Here is an 18,669-nt window from a genome sequence, read left to right on the forward strand (position 1 = left end):
TCAACAAATCAATTTTAACTGACTTACATTGTTAACCCTAATTTCATAACTTCCTTGACGCCTCGTTTTAAAACACTGGATCAAGATATTTATAACATTAATCGGGGCAACAAGCAAAGTTTCAGGATATCCCCAAAAAGGTAACCGAAAGATTTTCGATTGTAATTATCCTATCAGAAACATCAAGAATCATGGCTGAAGTGACACCTAAGCTCCATACCATAGCAAGAATTCTTGTGTTCAATATTTTCCCCAAAAAGAGTGCCCCAAGGCAATTCTTGGACAATAAAGTCCATCTGAGGACGGTATTTGTCTCTCGAGTGAAAAAGATCTTTTAATTGCTGTATACACTACCGAAAGGTAAAGATATCATTTTCTGGCGCTATTTCTTAAGATTAGAAATCTGTCGGAGTAGCGCGCGGGATTTGTACTTAAATAGATTCCTAGTTAATACCCACTTGCGACAAATTTTATCACGAAACGTGATGGCGTCACTAGAGTTGACGCAAAGCTATTCAACACACCCATAAGAAATACATAGAGCGATTTTCAATTGAGTGTCGTAAAACCAAAACCAAAACCAATTAGACTTCTCAGGTAATCTCAAACTGTAGTAAAACCAAAACCAAAACCAAAGTAATTGTCTAATTACTTTCGACATTCAACTGAAAACCGCTCTATAGCGTTAAACTAACATATCCTATCCCAAAAGGAGCGGAATGCGCTACTTCTCCTTCTTTTTTTATGTCTTAACAGCTGCAAGACACGTATTTCATCTTCACTTTCCATCATGAAATACATGGTAAAGTAAACAACCTAATCTATATAACCTCCTCAAATTACTGTAACTATCCAAATGGACTCGCTCAGTAGAACAAAATGAAGTATTTTGCAGACGCACCTCTTTAAAAAACATTCTCAAAAATTGAGACAATAAATAGCAAAAGCGTATCAACATGTAAAGCTCGAACAAAGCGTTATAGCTTAATAAAATTTCCTACAGAAAAATAAATTTAAATAATCTTTTAACGTCAGTGATACAATCAAAATTCCCCTTGGAGATCATCTTTGCAGAGCGTGTCAAATCTTATGTCCGGTGGTGTAGTTTTTTGACTCTACTTCCAATAATTGACTACTAGCTTTAGTTCCTTGTCATTTTTATACATCATTACTACGTTAAAATCCCGCTCTTTGTCACTGCGAGACTTAAATGGCGCCTTTTTTGTGCATTTGATGAATCTGAAGTCATTTCAGGTGGCATTGTTGGTACTAATAGCGATAATTCTCATGTGATATTTTTATTCTAGTTTTTTTTTTTTCCTGAAGAATAATTCATTCTTGTCTTCGTCCTATGTAGCTAAGCCGGAGCTTAAATTGTTGATAATCATGTTAGCTGGGGAGTCGATTGCTGATTCTCTCCTGCACTAAAAGAAGTACTTTTCATGTCTTCTGAAGTGAAATTCCCACCCTCGGTACTCTTTACAAATCGCGTATTTTCGAGATGGCTATTGGCCGAAACATTTCTGCTTCCCAGAGAAGTTCCCATTGCTTGGTTGAACGAGTCAGTGATTGTTGGCTCACTTTGCCGCTGGCCAGTACCCGTGCCTCCAACGACTCCTCCGCTGGATAGTCCACCAGAGCCTGCCAATGGCCTTCCAAGTGCATCCGAAATGCTTCCTGTTGCGTGCATGGTGTATCGAACCCTTTCTAGTATATCGCCATACGATTGTCCAGTACCTATCAAAGACTGGCCATTTGTTGTGTTAAATATGGGACAAAGGTTTGGCTGAAACACCCTGCTCTCAGATCTCATGCTACCAATGTTTGGACCAAGTGAAAAGTCGTTAGCTCCTCTGATATCTGACTCTCCGTAGTATCCTAGATTTGACCGTAGCACATCGTTTCTGCTTATGCTCTGTAGACGAACGTTGTAAAATACATTACGTAAGTGTTGACGCGACAAACCAATTTCAACATTACATAGTAGGTGCAATGTGTTACTTAATGTATTCGAACCTCAGCGTTTTTGACTTGATAAAGAAAAAGTAGACATGCATTCTGCTTCTTGTAACTTTGGTAGACAGAGAAGAGAGATTAAAACGAGTCTAAGATTTGTTTAGTTATATAAAGTGCCTCACCCACTCCTCCCTAGTAGCCGCCTCCAAATCCTTGTTACGTGTTTCCAAAGTCCTCAGTCTGTCTCCCATAACTCTGAGTTCTCTCTCAAGCCTCTCCGTTTTGGCCTGAAGTGTCATGTTCCTTTGCTCCATTAAGTTAATTTGGTCTTTATACTGTCGAACGTCGGATTGTGATGACTGATGGGATATCTCAGAGCTAGCCTGTTGAGAAACCAAATGAAAAACCTTTCAAAAAAGCATCATCAAACACTTTTAAGCAACTTCGTCTGAGTGATTTATTAGTGAACTCACCAAAGCATTTTTAATTGTGTTTGCCATCATATGTTTCCCAATAACATCAGTTCTTTTCTCCATTTCTTCCCTCGCTTTGCTAAGCTTTCGTTTCATCTCCAGTTGTATTTTCTCCAATTCGTCTTCAAGCTCTTGTTTTTCGTTTTCAAGAGTTTCTTTCAATTCAGTTCTTTCTCTCTTCAGTTTATTAATTTCTTGCTGAAGTTCTCTAATCTTCTCCTCCATTGGGCGTTTCTCGCGATCTACTCGCTCGAAGAACTCTTGTTCCATTTGAATTACTACTCTGTTTCTTGACAACTGCTCTGTTCTTGGACTGGAATTTCCCGACAACTCGTTCTTTAGCAACTTTTCCTGAATTTCTTTTCTCTGATCTTGCAAGAAAGAGATTTGCTTTGTTAAGGCCTTTACTGTTTGCTCAAATTTTTGTTTTTCATCATTCAACGTTTTTCTGTATTCCCGTTCCATTATCATCTTTAACTCTTCCTGGCTTTGGATGAGGGTCTTTTCGGCATTGCGCTTTTCTTCCAGGTATCGCGTTTTCTCACTCTTGTGTTGCATTTCCATTTCTTTGAACTTCCGTTCCGTTAATGACATCTTTCGTCTAAATTCATCGATTGTTCCTTGTAATCTTTTCCTTTCAGAAGCCAACCGTCCTTCGTTATCTTCTCTTATCCGAGATAGTTCGTCATCTTTATCTCTTGCAACTCTATCGCGCAAATTGTTCTTTTCTACCTCATGAATTCTGGTAAGCTTCTCCACTTCCTTTTTGTAACAGTTCTTTAATTGTTGTTTCTCGCATTTAAGAGCATTGACTTCCTTTGTGAGAGCATGTATTGTTTCCATTAGCTTCCTTTTCTCGCTTTGCATCTGGTGTTGCAATTCTCTTTTTTCCTCCTCAAACTTTGAATGTTGATCTCTCAGTTCACCTTGGAAATTTTGCCCCCTTCTACGCATTCTCTCATTATCGTCCGTACCATATTGCTTTCTTTGTGGAACCGACATATCAGCCATGTTGCCAGAAGCATTTTGATTTCCATGCTCAACCTGGAAAACATTTCCTTGTCTTGGCATCCTGCTTTCTTCGTTAAAACTGTATTGATTCTTCTGTGTGCCAACAACAGCATCAAAACCACTTTGATTGCCCTGTTCAACTAACCAATTTTGCCTTGACATCCGAGTATCATCGTCAAAATCATATCGGTTCCTCTGTGTGGGTGACACGCCAACCATAGCTTTCGAACCATTCCGTTCCGCAGTGCGAAGTCTTTCCTCGAAGTCGGCCCTTTCTTTGAACAGCTTGTCACTAAGAAAGTCTTGGTCTTTTCTGTGTTTTCTCTTCAAGTCGTCTATTTCGTCTTCAAGCAAACGACGATAGCTTGTGAGCTTCTCTTTGGCCTCTCTCACCTCGTCCTCTAACTTTGCCTTTTCCCTTGAGGCACGATTTAAAATTTCTCTCTTTTCTTCGTTGAATCTTCTCTCCATTTCTTGAATTGTAGTCTCTGGCTCCCCTTCCCTAGACTGTCCATTATAGTTTTCTCTTCTCGTAATACTGGATTCGAAAGCCATTGTATCCCTTGCTCCGTTATCCCTTATTCCACTGGTTGATAGTGGCCCCCAGACTGTGTTTTTGACATTGCTATCATTTCCATATGTTCCTGGGGCATTTGCCGACCTTGCATCTCCCCCCCGGATGCTAGACTCAACGTCTCGAAGCCGCTTTTGTAGACTGCTGTTTTCCTTTTCAAAGTAATCTTCTAACGACTGTTTTTCTCTCTGAAACTCTTCTGACATTCGTCGCTTTTGTGCTTCAAGGTTCCTGAGGTCATCTGCATGCTTTTTATTGACATCTCGTAGCATTGCCTCTAGGTTTTCAACTTCTTGTTTTAATTTGTCATCTTTAGAATGAACAACCTGGCTTCTAAAATCCCCTGATATACCATATGAGTTTAAAGCATGGGAAGACGATGTCCCGTTTAAGCCTCTACTCTGGGGCCCAACGTTCGCCGATATTTGGTCTTCTAACCGCTGAATTTTCTCTTCAAGTTTTCTCGTTGTGTCTGTTTGTACTTGAAGTTTTTTCTCGCAAGCCTCTCTCATTTTTGTTACTTCTTCTACAGCTCTTGCTTTTTCGTTTTCGTAATTTCTTACCAAAGAAATCTTTTCCTGTCTGAAGGAATCTTCAATATCTTGGATTTTGCGGGTGAAGCGTTCAGTTTCGTCTGTAAGCTTCCTGTTACGCCTCTCAACTTCGTCTAGAGTACGAGATAAGTGATCAACCTCGCGAGTTAGATTCCTTTGAGCAGCCAAAAGTTCATCTCGCTTTCGAGTCAGATGGGTGACCTCTTCGTCAAGATCGTCGTTTCTCCTCTTTAGCTCTTTGTTTCGCTTGGCTTCTTTTTTCAAATCCTCGAGTTTCTCCTGAAGGTCTACTATTTCACTTTGTAATTCCTTTTGCGTTATTGCCCGTTCGTTGTTATTTCTTGAAGGCACCTTCGTTTCATTTCGATTCGAAGAAGTCTCATTATTCTTTAAATTGTCAAAAACATCTTCGTTACGACCATTTCTGTTACCAGAGAGAATTTCATTCATCTTGTATAAAAGTTTCTTGTTTTCCATCTCTAGTGTTTCTCGCCGTCGAATTTCGTCGGTTAGCTGTTGCTGAAAATCACTGTTACCCCAACCAGGTGTTGTATTCACTTCCCTTTGACCGCCTGTAAAGCTGAAATTATTTTCCTGGTTGGAAAAGAGCCCACTTTTAAAAGCTTCAGCTTCTTGTCTGCGTTTAGTTTCCTCTATCAGCGACCTCTGCAATTTGCTTATTTGTGTGAGATATTCCTGGGTAATTTCGTTAGCTTGTCTTTCTATCATGGCCTTAATTTCCATTCTTTCGCGAGTGAAATCCTCTTGCAATCTTTGGTTTCTTTCTTTAAGGTCCATGATATCGCTTAGCAAGTACTTCATATCACTGGCGAGTCTCAGCTTACTTCTTCTCTCATCTTCGTACCTTTGACGAGCCATTTCAGTATCTTGGTATTCCACCTCTATCCCATGATATCGATCTCTGCCACTGGTTGATGAAGTTCTCAGCTCTTCTCTAAGTCTACCCCTCTCTTCTTCCAGCCGTTCTATTTTGGATTTTAAGTCTTTTTCTTGATTCTTTGCAAGCATTGTATTTGAAAGCTGAGTTTGTAGTCTCATTTCCATTCCTTGAATTTCGTCTGAATGTCTTTTCTTGAGGTTTGCAATCTCGTCGTCCTTCTCTTCGAGGATTCGTTCGTTGTCTTTTAAAGATCTCTCCAATTTCCGGGCTTTCTCTTTCAAACGAGACATCTCTGTTGTTGATTCCCTTCTTATCTCCTCTATCCTCTCTTGTTGATGCTTGTTTGTTCTTTTCATCTCTTTTATTGTTCCCTCTTGCCTCGCTCTTTCTCTTTTTAGCTCAATAAATTCATTTTCCCTCGCTAAACCAAGCTCGATATTTTTCAGACTTTCTTGGCTCTCGTTCTTCTTGCTCAAAACGTCAAGAATTGCTCTAAATTCTCTGTTTTCCTTCTCTAATACACGGATGTTTTTCCTATATTCTAGGATCTCTTCTCCGTCATCACCTTGGTCTAATGTCATACTACTTATGTCTAATGTGTGGGTCGTCATTCTTGACTTTGCCCAGTCATTCAGTTTGCTCTGCAACAACTCATTGTCCCTTCTTAGGGAGCGAATGGTTTCATCAAATCGATTAATACTGTCCAACATTCCTTGATATCTTTCTTCAAGATAAATCTTTTCGCCGTTTTCATTTCGATATTCTTTTTCAAACTCTTCCTTCTGCCTCTTCTCTGCTTCATATGCTTTTTCCAAACGTTCCTTCTCACGCTTTATTTGATCACATTTAGACTTGTAGTACTCATAGTCAGCTGACATCTGGTTTGAATTTCTAAGAGTTTCTCTTGCACCGCCATGGATATCACAAACATAGTTGTAACCACAGCCACGCACATCGCCGTATTCGTCCAGTGAAACCTCGCGTGAACTTGTGATGTACTCTATCAAGCTGCTGTAATCTTTTGCGATATCGCAGCAATGGTGGTGATCTTGAGGAATGGTTAATTGTTCTCTGTGTGAAATTAACTCTGTTTCTTTTTCATGGCGTAGCGCATCATAACGTGCTTCTAGGAACTCTTTGTCTTTCTCAAGTCTGCTAATCCTCTCCACAAATTGATCTATTAGTATGTCATGATGGCAGGTTACTTTTTGTGTTACGGGAGACCTGATTTCCTGTGTTTGTTTAGACGTATTTGTTTCATCTTCGGTATCCTTATCAACTTCTCCTGATTTCGGCAGGTCCTTCTTGCTCTCGATTTCTTTTCCTGGTTCTGTAATTGTTCCATTCGGTTCTCCAGTCGTTTTTGTAGTTACAGTGTTCCTATCATGTTTTTTGTCATTCTCCTGTAAAGAAGTATCTTGGATGACTTCACTGGAATCAATGAGGCCTACTTCTTCTATGCTCCAGCTTTGGTCAGGGTCTTTCTCGTCTACAGTTCCAATGACTTCCACACTCCAGTTTTGTTCTGGTTCTTTTTCTCCTATCTCTCCTATTTTCTCTATGGTCCAAGTAGATTCTGTTTTATTTGGCACACCTGAATCCTCTAGTTTCTTTTCCGCAGGCAGCTTCTCCTCTTGAATGTCATTTGAGTCTAGTGGCATTTCTTTGACTTCAATCTCTTCCATGGGCAGTTGTTGTTCTTCACTAGAATCAATAGTACCTACTTCTTCTGTACTCCAGCTTTGGTCAGGGCCTTCCTCGTCTACAGTTCCAATGACTTCCACACTCCAGTTTTGTTCAGGTTCTTGTTCCCCTATCTCTCCTATTTCCTCTGTGGTCCAAGAGTCTGCGATATTTGGCACATCTGAATCCTCTAATGTCTTTTCCGGAGGCAACTGCTCCTCTTGAATGTCATTTGTGTCTGATAGCATTTCTTTAATTTCAATCGCTTCTGTGGGCAGCTGTTGTTCTTCACTGCAATCAATAGTACCTACTTCTTCTATATTCCAGCTTTGCTGCTCCTGTGTATCTACCCCTTCCGCAAACCCATTCATCTGACTACTTTGCATATACCCTGGAATTTCCTGCATGGACATTTTTTGCATAGCCATTTCACCTCCCGTAGGCATTTCTTGGACAGTCGTTTCTCCTCCCATAGGCATTTCTTGCACAGTCGTTTCTTCTCCCATAGGCATTTCTTGCACAGTCATTTCTCCTCCCATAGGCATTTCTTGCACAGTCATTTCTCCTCCCATAGGCATTTCTTGCACAGTCATTTCTCCTCCCATAGGCGTTTCTTGCACAATCATTTCTCCTCCCGTAGGCGTTTCTTGCATCGTCGTTTCTCCCAGAGGCATTTCTTGCATCGTCGTTACTCCTCCCACAGACATTTCTTGCACAGTCATTTCTCCTCCTACAGGCATTTCTTGCACAGTCATTTCTCCTCCCATAGGCGTTTCTTGCATCGTCATTTCTCCTCCCGTAGGCATTTCTTGCATCGTCTTTTCTCTTCCCATAGGCATTTCTTGCACAGTCATTTCTCCTCCCATAGGCATTTCTTGCACAGTCATTTCTCCTCCCATAGGCATTTCTTGCATCGTCATTTCTCCTCCCATAGGCATTTCTTGCACAGTCATTTCTCCTCCCATGGACATTTCTTGCACAGTCATTTCTCCTCCTACAGGCATTTCTTGCACAGTCATTTCTCCTCCCATAGGCGTTTCTTGCATCGTCATTTCTCCTCCCGTAGGCATTTCTTGCATCGTCTTTTCTCTTCCCATAGGCATTTCTTGCACAGTCATTTCTCCTCCCATAGGCATTTCTTGCACAGTCATTTCTCCTCCCATAGGCATTTCTTGCATCGTCATTTCTCCTCCCATAGGCATTTCTTGCACAGTCATTTCTCCTCCCATGGACATTTCTTGCACAGTCATTTCACCTCCCATAGGCATTTCTTGCATCGTCGTTTCACCTCCCAGAGGCATTTCTTGCATCGTCGTTTCACCTCCCATAGACATTTCTTGCACAGTCATTTCTCCTTCCATAGGCAGTTCTTGCATCGTCGTTTCTCCTCCCATAGGCATTTCTTGCACAGTCATTTCTCCTCCCATAGGCATTTCTTGCATCGTCATTTCTCCTCCCGTAGACATTTCTTGCATCGTCATTTCTCCTCCCATAGGCATTTCTTGCACAGTCATTTCTCCTCCCATAGGCATTTCTTGCACAGTCATTTCTCCTCCCATAGGCATTTCTTGCATCGTCATTTCTCCTCCCATAGGCATTTCTTGCACAGTCATTTCACCTCCCATAGGCATTTCTTGCATCGTCGTTTCACCTCCCAGAGGCATTTCTTGCATCGTCGTTTCACCTCCCATAGGCATTTCTTGCATCGTCATTCCTCCTCCCGTAGGCATTTCTTGCATCGTCGTTTCACCCCCCATAGGCATTTCTTGCATCGTCATTTCTCCTCCCATAGGCATTTCTTGCACAGTCATTTCTCCTTCCATAGGCGTTTCTTGCATCGTCATTTCTCCTCCCGTAGGCATTTCTTGCATCGTCGTTTCTCCTCCCATAGGCATTTCTTGCACAGTCATTTCTCCTCCCATAGGCATTTCTCTCACAGTCATTTCACCTCCCATAGGCATTTCTTGCACAGTCATTTCCCCTCCCATAGGCATTTCTTGCACAGTCATTTCTCCTCCCATAGACATTTCTTGCACAGTCATTTCTCCTCCCATAGGCATTTCTTGCATCGTCGTTTCACCTCCCATAGGCATTTCTTGCACAGTCATTTCTCCTTCCATAGGCAGTTCTTGCATCGTCGTTTCTCCTCCCATAGACATTTTTTGCACAGTCATTTCACCTCCCATAGGCATTTCTTGCATCGTCGTTTCACCTCCCAGAGGCATTTCTTGCATCGTCGTTTCACCTCCCAGAGGCATTTCTTGCATCGTCATTTCTCCTCCCGTAGGCATTTCTTGCATCGTCGTTTCACCCCCGATAGGCATTTCTTGCATCGTCATTTCTCCTCCCATAGGCATTTCTTGCACAGTCATTTCTCCTTCCGTAGGCATTTCTTGCCCAGTCATTTCTCCTCCCATAGGCATTTCTTGCACAGTCATTTCTCCTCCCATAGGCATTTCTTGCACAGTCATTCCTCCTTCAACAGGCGTTTCTTGTATCGTCATTCCTCCTTCAATTGGCATTTCTTGCATAGTCATTCCTCCTTCAATTGGCATTTCTTTCACAGTCATTTCTCCTCCAATAGACATTTGTTGTTGTTCTTCACTGGAATTAATAGTACCTACTTTTTCTATAGTCCAGCTTTGCTGTGCTTCACTGGAATCAATAGTACCTACTTCTTCTACACTCCAGCTTTGTTGCTGTTGTATATCTCCTCCCTCGGCTGACCCATTCACCTGACTACTTTGCATATCCGCTGGCATTCCCTCCATCGACATTTCTTGCACAGTCATTCCTCCTTCCAAAGACATCTCTTGCATATTCATTCCCCCTTCAACTGGCATTTCTTGCATATTCATTCCTCCTTCAATTGGCATTTCTTGCATAGCCATTCCTCCTTCAAATGGTATTTCTTGCATAGTTATTCCTCCTTCCATAGACATTTGCATATTCATTCCCCCTTCAACTGGCATTTCTTGCACAGTCATTCCTCCTTCAATTGGCATTTCTTGCATAGCCATTCCTCCTTCAATTGGCATTTCTTGCATAGCCATTCCTCCTTCCATAGACATTTCTTGCACAGTCATTTCACCTTCAATTGGCATTTCTTGCATAGCCATTCCTCCTTCCATAGACATTTCTTGCATATTCATTTCTCCATCAATTGGCATTTCTTGCATAGACATTCCTCCTTCAATTGGCATTTCTTGCATAGTCATTCCTCCTTCCATAGACATTTCTTGCACAGTCATTTCACCTTCAATTGGCATTTCTTGCATAGCCATTCCTCCTTCAGTAGGCATTTCGTGCATAGTCATTCCTCCTTCTATAGACATTACAGTAATTTCACCTTCAATTGGCATTTCTTGCATAGTCATTCCTCCTTCAATTGGCATTTCTTGCATAGCCATTCCTCCTCCCATAGACATTTCTTGCACAGTTATTCCACCTTCAATTGGCATTTCTTGCATAGCCATTCCTCCTTGCATAGACATTTCTTGCATTGTCATTCCTCCTTCGATTGGCGTTGTCTGCGTGCCACATTCTCCGGAAGCTGGCAGAGACATATTCTGTATTTCCCCCTGTTGTCCATCAATCATTTGGTACTGTACACCATTTTGTTGTACATTAATCCCCTGTGACTGCATCATGATTGGCATACCTTCTCCGTTCATTTGAACCGAACTTATTTGCTGCTCACCCATCATCTGTGATTGTATTTGAGGGTCCATATTTGAAGTCATCATTTCAGAACTCACCTCAATATATCCTCCGTTTTGACTTTCAATCTGGCCTTCTAACAACTGACCCTCCACCTGAGCCGACATTGCACGAGAACTTATTTCAGAAGATCCTTTTTCCACCAGGCCTTGCTGACCCGTGGTTTCCTTTACATGTAAATTCTTTTCTTTAGGAGTGTTCTCGGTTTGAATCACCTGCAAGGTTTTGTCTACCCTTTCTCCTAGTTGTTTTTAAAACAAATAAACCGCATACAGAGAATTCACAGCAGCGGAGAGAGATTTTTTTCTTTGAAAGCACTTTGTTCCTGAACGTTAAACTGGCCTTTGACTAGCATATTCCTCTTATTTAAAATCATCCATTGAAAACATAAATCAGACCAATTATCAGAAGGATCACTTTCCCGACTTCTTATGCCATATTTAGGAGTGCATTTTGTTTCCTTCCCGATGTTTTGACTCGCCACCGGCAACGTGTTGATACGTTGCTATGTCAGCAAATGAATTACACCAAACATTTCCCAGTCTCGGTTTCTATCATTGTTTGATTGGTTTTTCCCGCTTACAAATTCCTTAAGATTTTAAGCCCATTCTACAGGTTCTTTACAAATGCAAATCAAAGGAGATAAATCACAGAAAAAAAATGTCTCATAAGGTGAAGGATTAGGTTTCCCTAATTTAAAAGTGTAATGCAAAAGACGACAAACACAGATTGGTAAACTTCTGAGCCAATATGGTCTGTTGATATTATACTGTTTTGGTTTTTGTTTGCCTTGAACCTTGAACCAGTTTAACTCTATTTTTGGTTGAAAATATTCGTTTTAATTTCAGAGAAACAGGAACATCGCCAAGATTATCAAGATAACATTTATTTTTTTGAGCTATAAGACCTATTGGCATATAGTTCTGTGGTTAACTTTTTAATTATTCAGGAGCGTCCCTTATTCAAAGTTAGAAAACGAAAGCCAGGTAGAAACCACAGAACTGCTGAGATCTATAATAATTTATGCAACATTTTCATGTCAATCTTTGATTGCCACTTTTTATTGTCTAGGGTTTGCTTGACGTTGGCCAAAGTCCAGGTTAGAATTCGTTAGGGGCAGAGAAAGTCTATTTCTTATCAGATTCATTGATTTTCCTCTCTGTGCTCATTTTGAAACTTAGCGCGTACTTATCATGACACACCTTGTCTTACAGTATCAACTCACTCGGCTCTTTCACAGGCATTCGACAAGATACGATTGAGAGACTGTCATCAAGTCTTTGCAAGAGTTGCTTGCTACGGAGATAGCGACAGGAAATATCAGGGAGTTCAAACAAGCTAAAAAACATCTGACGGAGAATTTTGTACATTACATTTAAAGTGGAAATAAACGTAACATGAAATATAGAGCAGTTTTCAATTGGCGTCATAAAACCAGAACCAATGTAATCAGACACAACGGGACACAGATAATCTAATAAACCAATCAAAACTGAAAGTAAATACATGTAGCTGACGCGAAATGCGGAAAAATGCGAACAAGTCACAATTGGTTTTACTTTTACTTCTTTTTGGATCAAAAAATGGCGCGAGTTTTTTAAGCCAATCGTGTAGCACGGTAAAACAAAATAAAACCAATTACGTTTCGACACTCAACGGAAAACAGCTCTTTGTAAATTTCGTCCAATAGTGCAGAATGCACTTGCCAGCCTTCTGACTACTATCAAAGGTATAGCCCAGCGGACTACAACTACTGCGGCCTAACAAGGCTTTTTGCGCATGGCATGACTATGAACAATTACTACTCCCTATGAATGTTACTGGTCCACCGCATGTTTGACTTACAGGTCCAAACCTAGAACCTTTTTCGAATTATCTTTCTTTAACATTTTCAAAGGAAGGTGTATACCAGCACTTTAAATTACAGAGTTTACGATATATCTTTGACACTTTAATCTCGCTTTTATGATTGCTTGTATACGTAAGCTGCTTATATTAGTGGCCATAGGAACTTGCTTTGTTGGATTGGCTAACAAGGGACATTAAGAAATAGTTAACAAGTGCAAACATTGAATCAATCAAAAATGCTTACATTTATTTTCTTACTCTAGTAGGTTACATTTACAACGTGTAGCAGTAGGTTCAATATCCACATGTTGAATTCTCAATGTGTGTGCGAGATCGCGATAATTTTGGAAAGAATGTCTCCTCCATGCTGTCATCATTAACATTTATTTCATTCCCAGAATGAAACCCTTATGCCTTGCAAAAATTGCAGATCTTTAGACTGATTCTCTCTCTTGAGCGAGTAACCCTGATATATGTGTTACAAATGTCTTTTTCAAGTACTTAGTCCATTTCAAGTACATGTATTTATATTTTGCGTAGTTATACGCTATATTTTAAAACGCTATAATGGTGCTATAATTTTGAAGCGGTGTTACTTACAAATGTTATCATACATTTGAGACGTTATTACTAACGTATTTTATCATACATTATCCAGACACTTTAATTGCCCTTAAAAAACGTTCTCCTCACTGGGGCGTGAATTAAATTATGATGCCATGTATTCAGTAAACTGTTTTACTGTGCGTAAATATTACGTTATGAAAGTTCGATCTATGTATGCAAAGACGTCATTCCCACAAGTGCACAGTATATAATATTGTGACTCAAACGAGGAAGTCTGTCTTCACGGTTTCCTTTTGGAAAAAAAGCTTAAGTACTTAATGCTTAGATTAATGAAACTAGCAAAGGGAAACACGTCTAACGATTTGCGCAGTCCTTGAGCCAAATCTAGTCTGTAAAACGCTGCGAAATCAGTATGGTCGACGCAAAAATATATATCTTTCTTTAAATGTATAGGGATAGTTAAATTAAGTTTTTACATCATGACCATTTTTTTTTAGGTAAACGTGTTTTGTGATTTCGCTGTCATATTCAACTTCATATGAAGGGAAAAGTCGTTGCAGCAAGCGATAATGCTGGGCTCCGAAACTATTAAAAACCAGCTATACTGAATTCGAACTCTCCTGTTTTAATATCTGGCTGAATAAATAAGTAGATAAGTATATAAGCCAACATTACTTGTAGCTAAAATTGTAATTAAAACTATAAATGTGCATTTAAACTTATTGTAAGTTTGCCAATGATTTTAAAGATAAATTCGATAAATTAATGATAAAATCAATAAAATGATCGTATGTTTAAATTACAACGTTTTGATCAAGCTCGAAGAGTCCGGCTTCTTCGCAGAGTTCAGACAGGACCTCCTCGTAAAACTGTTTTTGTTCCAATAATTGCCTGACTTGATTGTCCCTTCGTCGCAGTTCATGTAGTACAGTCTCGTTTGGATCACCTGCCGTGTGATCCATCGTCCTTGTCTCTACTTCCTCCGAGAAGGTGACCTGAAAGATACCACGTCTTCACCGTCATTGTATTCAAAAAAATATAACCAAAAACTATTGGGTAGAGGGAACAATTTAGGTTTGAGACCATAAGCTCTATGTTACTACAACGGTAGGCCCTTTGCAGAAACCAGATGTCACGTGATCTTGTGGGTGGAAATAAATGGCAAGCGCAAGAAGAACACGATGAAATTGCTAAAGATTGCCAATTTGGGCCAGATATCATGGGTGGTTAAATACCAGAATTTAGAGGGGTTTTAAACATATGAAGAATTTAGAACACTTAGTATGTTGGTCGATAAGCTTTGTGATCCAAAAGCTTTTCTTCCACACAGAAACTTCTTGATTTGTGAAGTTTTAAACTACCATAACAGTTTTTATTTGTACCCCAATGGTCTCAAAACTAGCTGGCCGTCTTCTGAATAATTTAGACGCTTCCTTTCTATTTGTGGGCGTTCATTTCTGAAAGGGGTCATTTATGTGAGGGAATCGAGTTTTCAATTTGCCGTAAAATGTAGTTTTGTGGCCGTCATCTGCAACTACTCAAAAGATTTTAAACTGAAAGAAAAGTGAACTTGTCCTTGGAGCGTCCGCGCAACACGAATCTCATTTTGTTTTTGGTACCCACCTTCTTTGGCATTTTTGCTTGAATTTGTTTCATCTTTTCAACCTGTGAAGCAAACAATTTTCTTTAAGTGTACTGTATGTCTAAGCATGAATTACAGTATTATCGGTATTAAATCACAAGGTGCCATATTTTATTGGAGGTGAAAGTTGCTAGATTTGTTTCAGTTCTGCATAGAAAACACTAAGTTAAAAAATCATTTTCATGCGGCTTGGAATTCAGTTTCGAACTTACTATTTCATTCTGTTAAAGCATTCTCTGACGCTCTAAATCGAAACTGCAACCTAATAGTCAGGATAAATTAAAGTACTCGAACGAACATATATTTAAAAATATTGCATAAAACGTACAACAGTTTTTAAAGACATGTTTCGGCATGCTTATGCCATCTTCAGTTTAATAGAGTGACTAATGATACGTGACACAAGTTATATACTACAAAATATGAATAAATTATTTACAATATGCATTACAAAACAGTGGAAACGGAAATTACAGAGTTAAAAAGGTGTTGAAGTGATGTAACTGTTTGTTAAGGTCAGGTTTGTTCTTACTAATATAAAAGGCTTCTTTAAGTTTAAGATCAATAGAGCTATTCGCTGAGTCTAAGATGCGAAAACAAGAAGGTGTGTACATGCCCCTGCATGAAGAAAATTGAGAAAGATGTTTAAAAATATGCGAGTTTTTATCGCTTACTGTATGTTCTTTAATCCTGGTAGAAAAATGGCGACTGGTTTCACCAATATAACAGGAATTACATCCCGCACAAGTAAATTGATAAACTACCATGGATTTTAGAGCATCAGGAGTACGATCTTTAAAACTGAACATATTCTTGATTTTGAAAGAAGTAAAAACTAATTTGATATTAAGATCCGTTTCACAAAAACGTTTAAGTAATTGCCGTAGTTTGAGTTCCGTTATTCTAGAGTACTGGCCGATAAAAGGAAGCTTAAAATAGCGTATATTGTTTTCATCATTAACGTTGCGGCTTTTTTGATCAGAAGGCTTGTTAAGATACCGCTTGAAGGTTTTTTCAATGATGTGTGAAGGAAACGAGTTACGTTTTAGAGTGTCCGAAAGCTTGATCAAATCGTTTTCAAAACCGGAAGAAGTGTTGTTGATTTTATAAGTTCGGTCAATGAGAGTACGGACAAGGCCAATTTTATAGCGAAACGGAGTGAAACTAAAAAAATTTGTTAAGAGACCAGTGTAGGTTTTTTTATGAAAAACTGAAAAAACGCAGTCATGCGAAGAGTTGTCAATCAGAACATCCAGAAAGGAAAGTTTACCGTCGTTCTGTTTCTCGAAAGTAAATTTGATGTTGGGATGTTGAGAATTGATGAATTCAAAGAAAGACATGGCATCCCGCTCATTTTTAAAGACGCAAAAAGTATCGTCAACATAACGCCTATAGAGTAAGATGTCGGCCTTGTTAAAATTATTTAGCCATGTTTCTTCGTGAAATCCAAGAAAAAGATTAGCTAAAATAGGTGCTAAAGGGGAGCCCATAGCTACCATAATATCATAATATCATAATATCATAATTCTTAAGCCCGACAAAGGTAATGGCGTAGTTATTTTAGACCGTACCGTTTATTTAGATTCTTGTTTTAATATACTTAATGATAAGACTAAGTTTAAACTTTTAGATAACGATCCTACTTTATTAAGAGAAGGCAGGCTTAAACGTTTTATTACTCAACTTAAGAAAAAGCGTTCTATCGATGATGATACCTATTGCAACATATTTCCTAAGGGTTCACAACCAGCAAAATTCTATGGCCTTCCGAAATTACATAAGAAACGTGATAATCATAGGCAACCACCTCTTAGACCCATTGTATCCTCTATTGGAGCTTACAATTATAATTTAGCTAAGTACTTAAGTTCTCTTCTTGTTCCGCTTTTGCCTGATAAATATTCGGTTAAGGATTCCTTTTCTTTTGTTGAAGAGCTCAGGAGTTTCGATTTTAACAACAAGTTCCTTATTTCCTTCGATGTTGAAAGCCTTTTTACAAACATTCCGCTAAATGAAACTATCGATACTGCCGTTGACCTTATTTTGAAACATCATCCCAAATTTTCCATCAAAAAACCCGACCTTAAGAAATTGTTTTCATTTGCCACATCCGAGACTCATTTCCTTTTCAATGGTAAATTTTATGATCAAGTCGATGGGGTAGCTATGGGCTCCCCTTTAGCACCTATTTTAGCTAATCTTTTTCTTGGATTTCACGAAGAAACATGGCTAAATAATTTTAACAAGGCCGACATCTTACTCTATAGGCGTTATGTTGACGATACTTTTTGCGTCTTTAAAAATGAGCGGGATGCCATGTCTTTCTTTGAATTCATCAATTCTCAACATCCCAACATCAAATTTACTTTCGAGAAACAGAACGACGGTAAACTTTCCTTTCTGGATGTTCTGATTGACAACTCTTCGCATGACTGCGTTTTTTCAGTTTTTCATAAAAAAACCTACACTGGTCTCTTAACAAATTTTTTTAGTTTCACTCCGTTTCGCTATAAAATTGGCCTTGTCCGTACTCTCATTGACCGAACTTATAAAATCAACAACACTTCTTCCGGTTTTGAAAACGATTTGATCAAGCTTTCGGACACTCTAAAACGTAACTCGTTTCCTTCACACATCATTGAAAAAACCTTCAAGCGGTATCTTAACAAGCCTTCTGATCAAAAAAGCCGCAACGTTAATGATGAAAACAATATACGCTATTTTAAGCTTCCTTTTATCGGCCAGTACTCTAGAATAACGGAACTCAAACTACGGCAATTACTTAAACGTTTTTGTGAAACGGATCTTAATATCAAATTAGTTTTTACTTCTTTCAAAATCAAGAATATGTTCAGTTTTAAAGATCGTACTCCTGATGCTCTAAAATCCATGGTAGTTTATCAATTTACTTGTGCGGGATGTAATTCCTGTTATATTGGTGAAACCAGTCGCCATTTTTCTACCAGGATTAAAGAACATACAGTAAGCGATAAAAACTCGCATATTTTTAAACATCTTTCTCAATTTTCTTCATGCAGGGGCATGTACACACCTTCTTGTTTTCGCATCTTAGACTCAGCGAATAGCTCTATTGATCTTAAACTTAAAGAAGCCTTTTATATTAGTAAGAACAAACCTGACCTTAACAAACAGTTACATCACTTCAACACCTTTTTAACTCTGTAATTTCCGTTTCCACTGTTTTGTAATGCATATTGTAAATAATTTATTCATATTTTGTAGTATATAACTTGTGTCACGTATCATTAGTCACTCTATTAAACTGAAGATGGCATAAGCATGCCGAAACATGTCTTTAAAAACTGTTGTACGTTTTATGCAATATTTATCATTATTGCTAGTATTACGACCTTATGGAAATATTTAAAAATGTTTTCTTTTGCTGTTTTGCACTGTATGTCATGTACAAGCACAGCCGAAACACGACGAGATGTTACAGACAATACCCAGTTGTTAAGATTCCATACCTTGATCTTCTCTGAAGACATGATTCCTTCAAAACTGGACTCCAACGCCTCAAGTTTGCCAGTCAGTTGTCTGACCTGTAATTCAAGGCGTTGATTGTCGTCTCTGAGGGTCATGTTCTCGGATCTAAGTCTTCGTGGTGAGTCTTGTGGACTATAAGGTGACTCCTGGAGTAAAAATAAAGCACAGTGTATTGCATTTGACAAAAGCAATGAACTTAAAATCTTTGCCCAAAACAAATGAATTCTTCTTAA

At 39.0% G+C, this 18,669-nt stretch overlaps 2 protein-coding genes across 4 annotated transcripts in view; both read right to left on the reverse strand.

Annotated features, from left to right (window-relative positions):
• Positions 1–1,384: 1,384 nt before the first annotated feature.
• Positions 1,385–11,289, reverse strand: LOC145487299 (uncharacterized). Its single transcript, XM_081466090.1, has 4 exons — positions 10,502–11,289; positions 2,430–10,441; positions 2,139–2,339; positions 1,385–1,915 (listed from the first exon to the last, which is right to left on the reverse strand). Exons 1-4 carry the CDS (start codon positions 10,977–10,979, stop codon positions 1,385–1,387), a joined length of 9,222 nt encoding a protein of 3,073 aa, XP_081322216.1. The 5' UTR covers positions 10,980–11,289.
• Positions 11,290–12,970: 1,681 nt separating this feature from the next.
• LOC145497021 (uncharacterized) overlaps positions 12,971–18,669 on the reverse strand; it is a 31,374-nt gene continuing 25,675 nt past the window's right edge. For all 3 annotated transcript variants that reach the window (XM_081476817.1, XM_081476807.1, XM_081476799.1), the window contains 3 exons: positions 18,418–18,582; positions 14,911–14,952; positions 12,971–14,282 (listed from right to left, as the gene is read on the reverse strand). In XM_081476817.1, coding sequence (XP_081332943.1) covers positions 14,082–14,282; positions 14,911–14,952; positions 18,418–18,582 — 408 coding nt within the window. In that variant the 3' untranslated portion in view covers positions 12,971–14,081. The remainder of the gene's footprint in view (positions 14,283–14,910; positions 14,953–18,417; positions 18,583–18,669) is intronic.

Source organism: Orbicella franksi, chromosome 1 (genome assembly GCF_964199315.1).
Source record: "Orbicella franksi chromosome 1, jaOrbFran1.1, whole genome shotgun sequence".
NCBI classification, from domain to species: domain Eukaryota; kingdom Metazoa; phylum Cnidaria; class Anthozoa; order Scleractinia; family Merulinidae; genus Orbicella; species Orbicella franksi.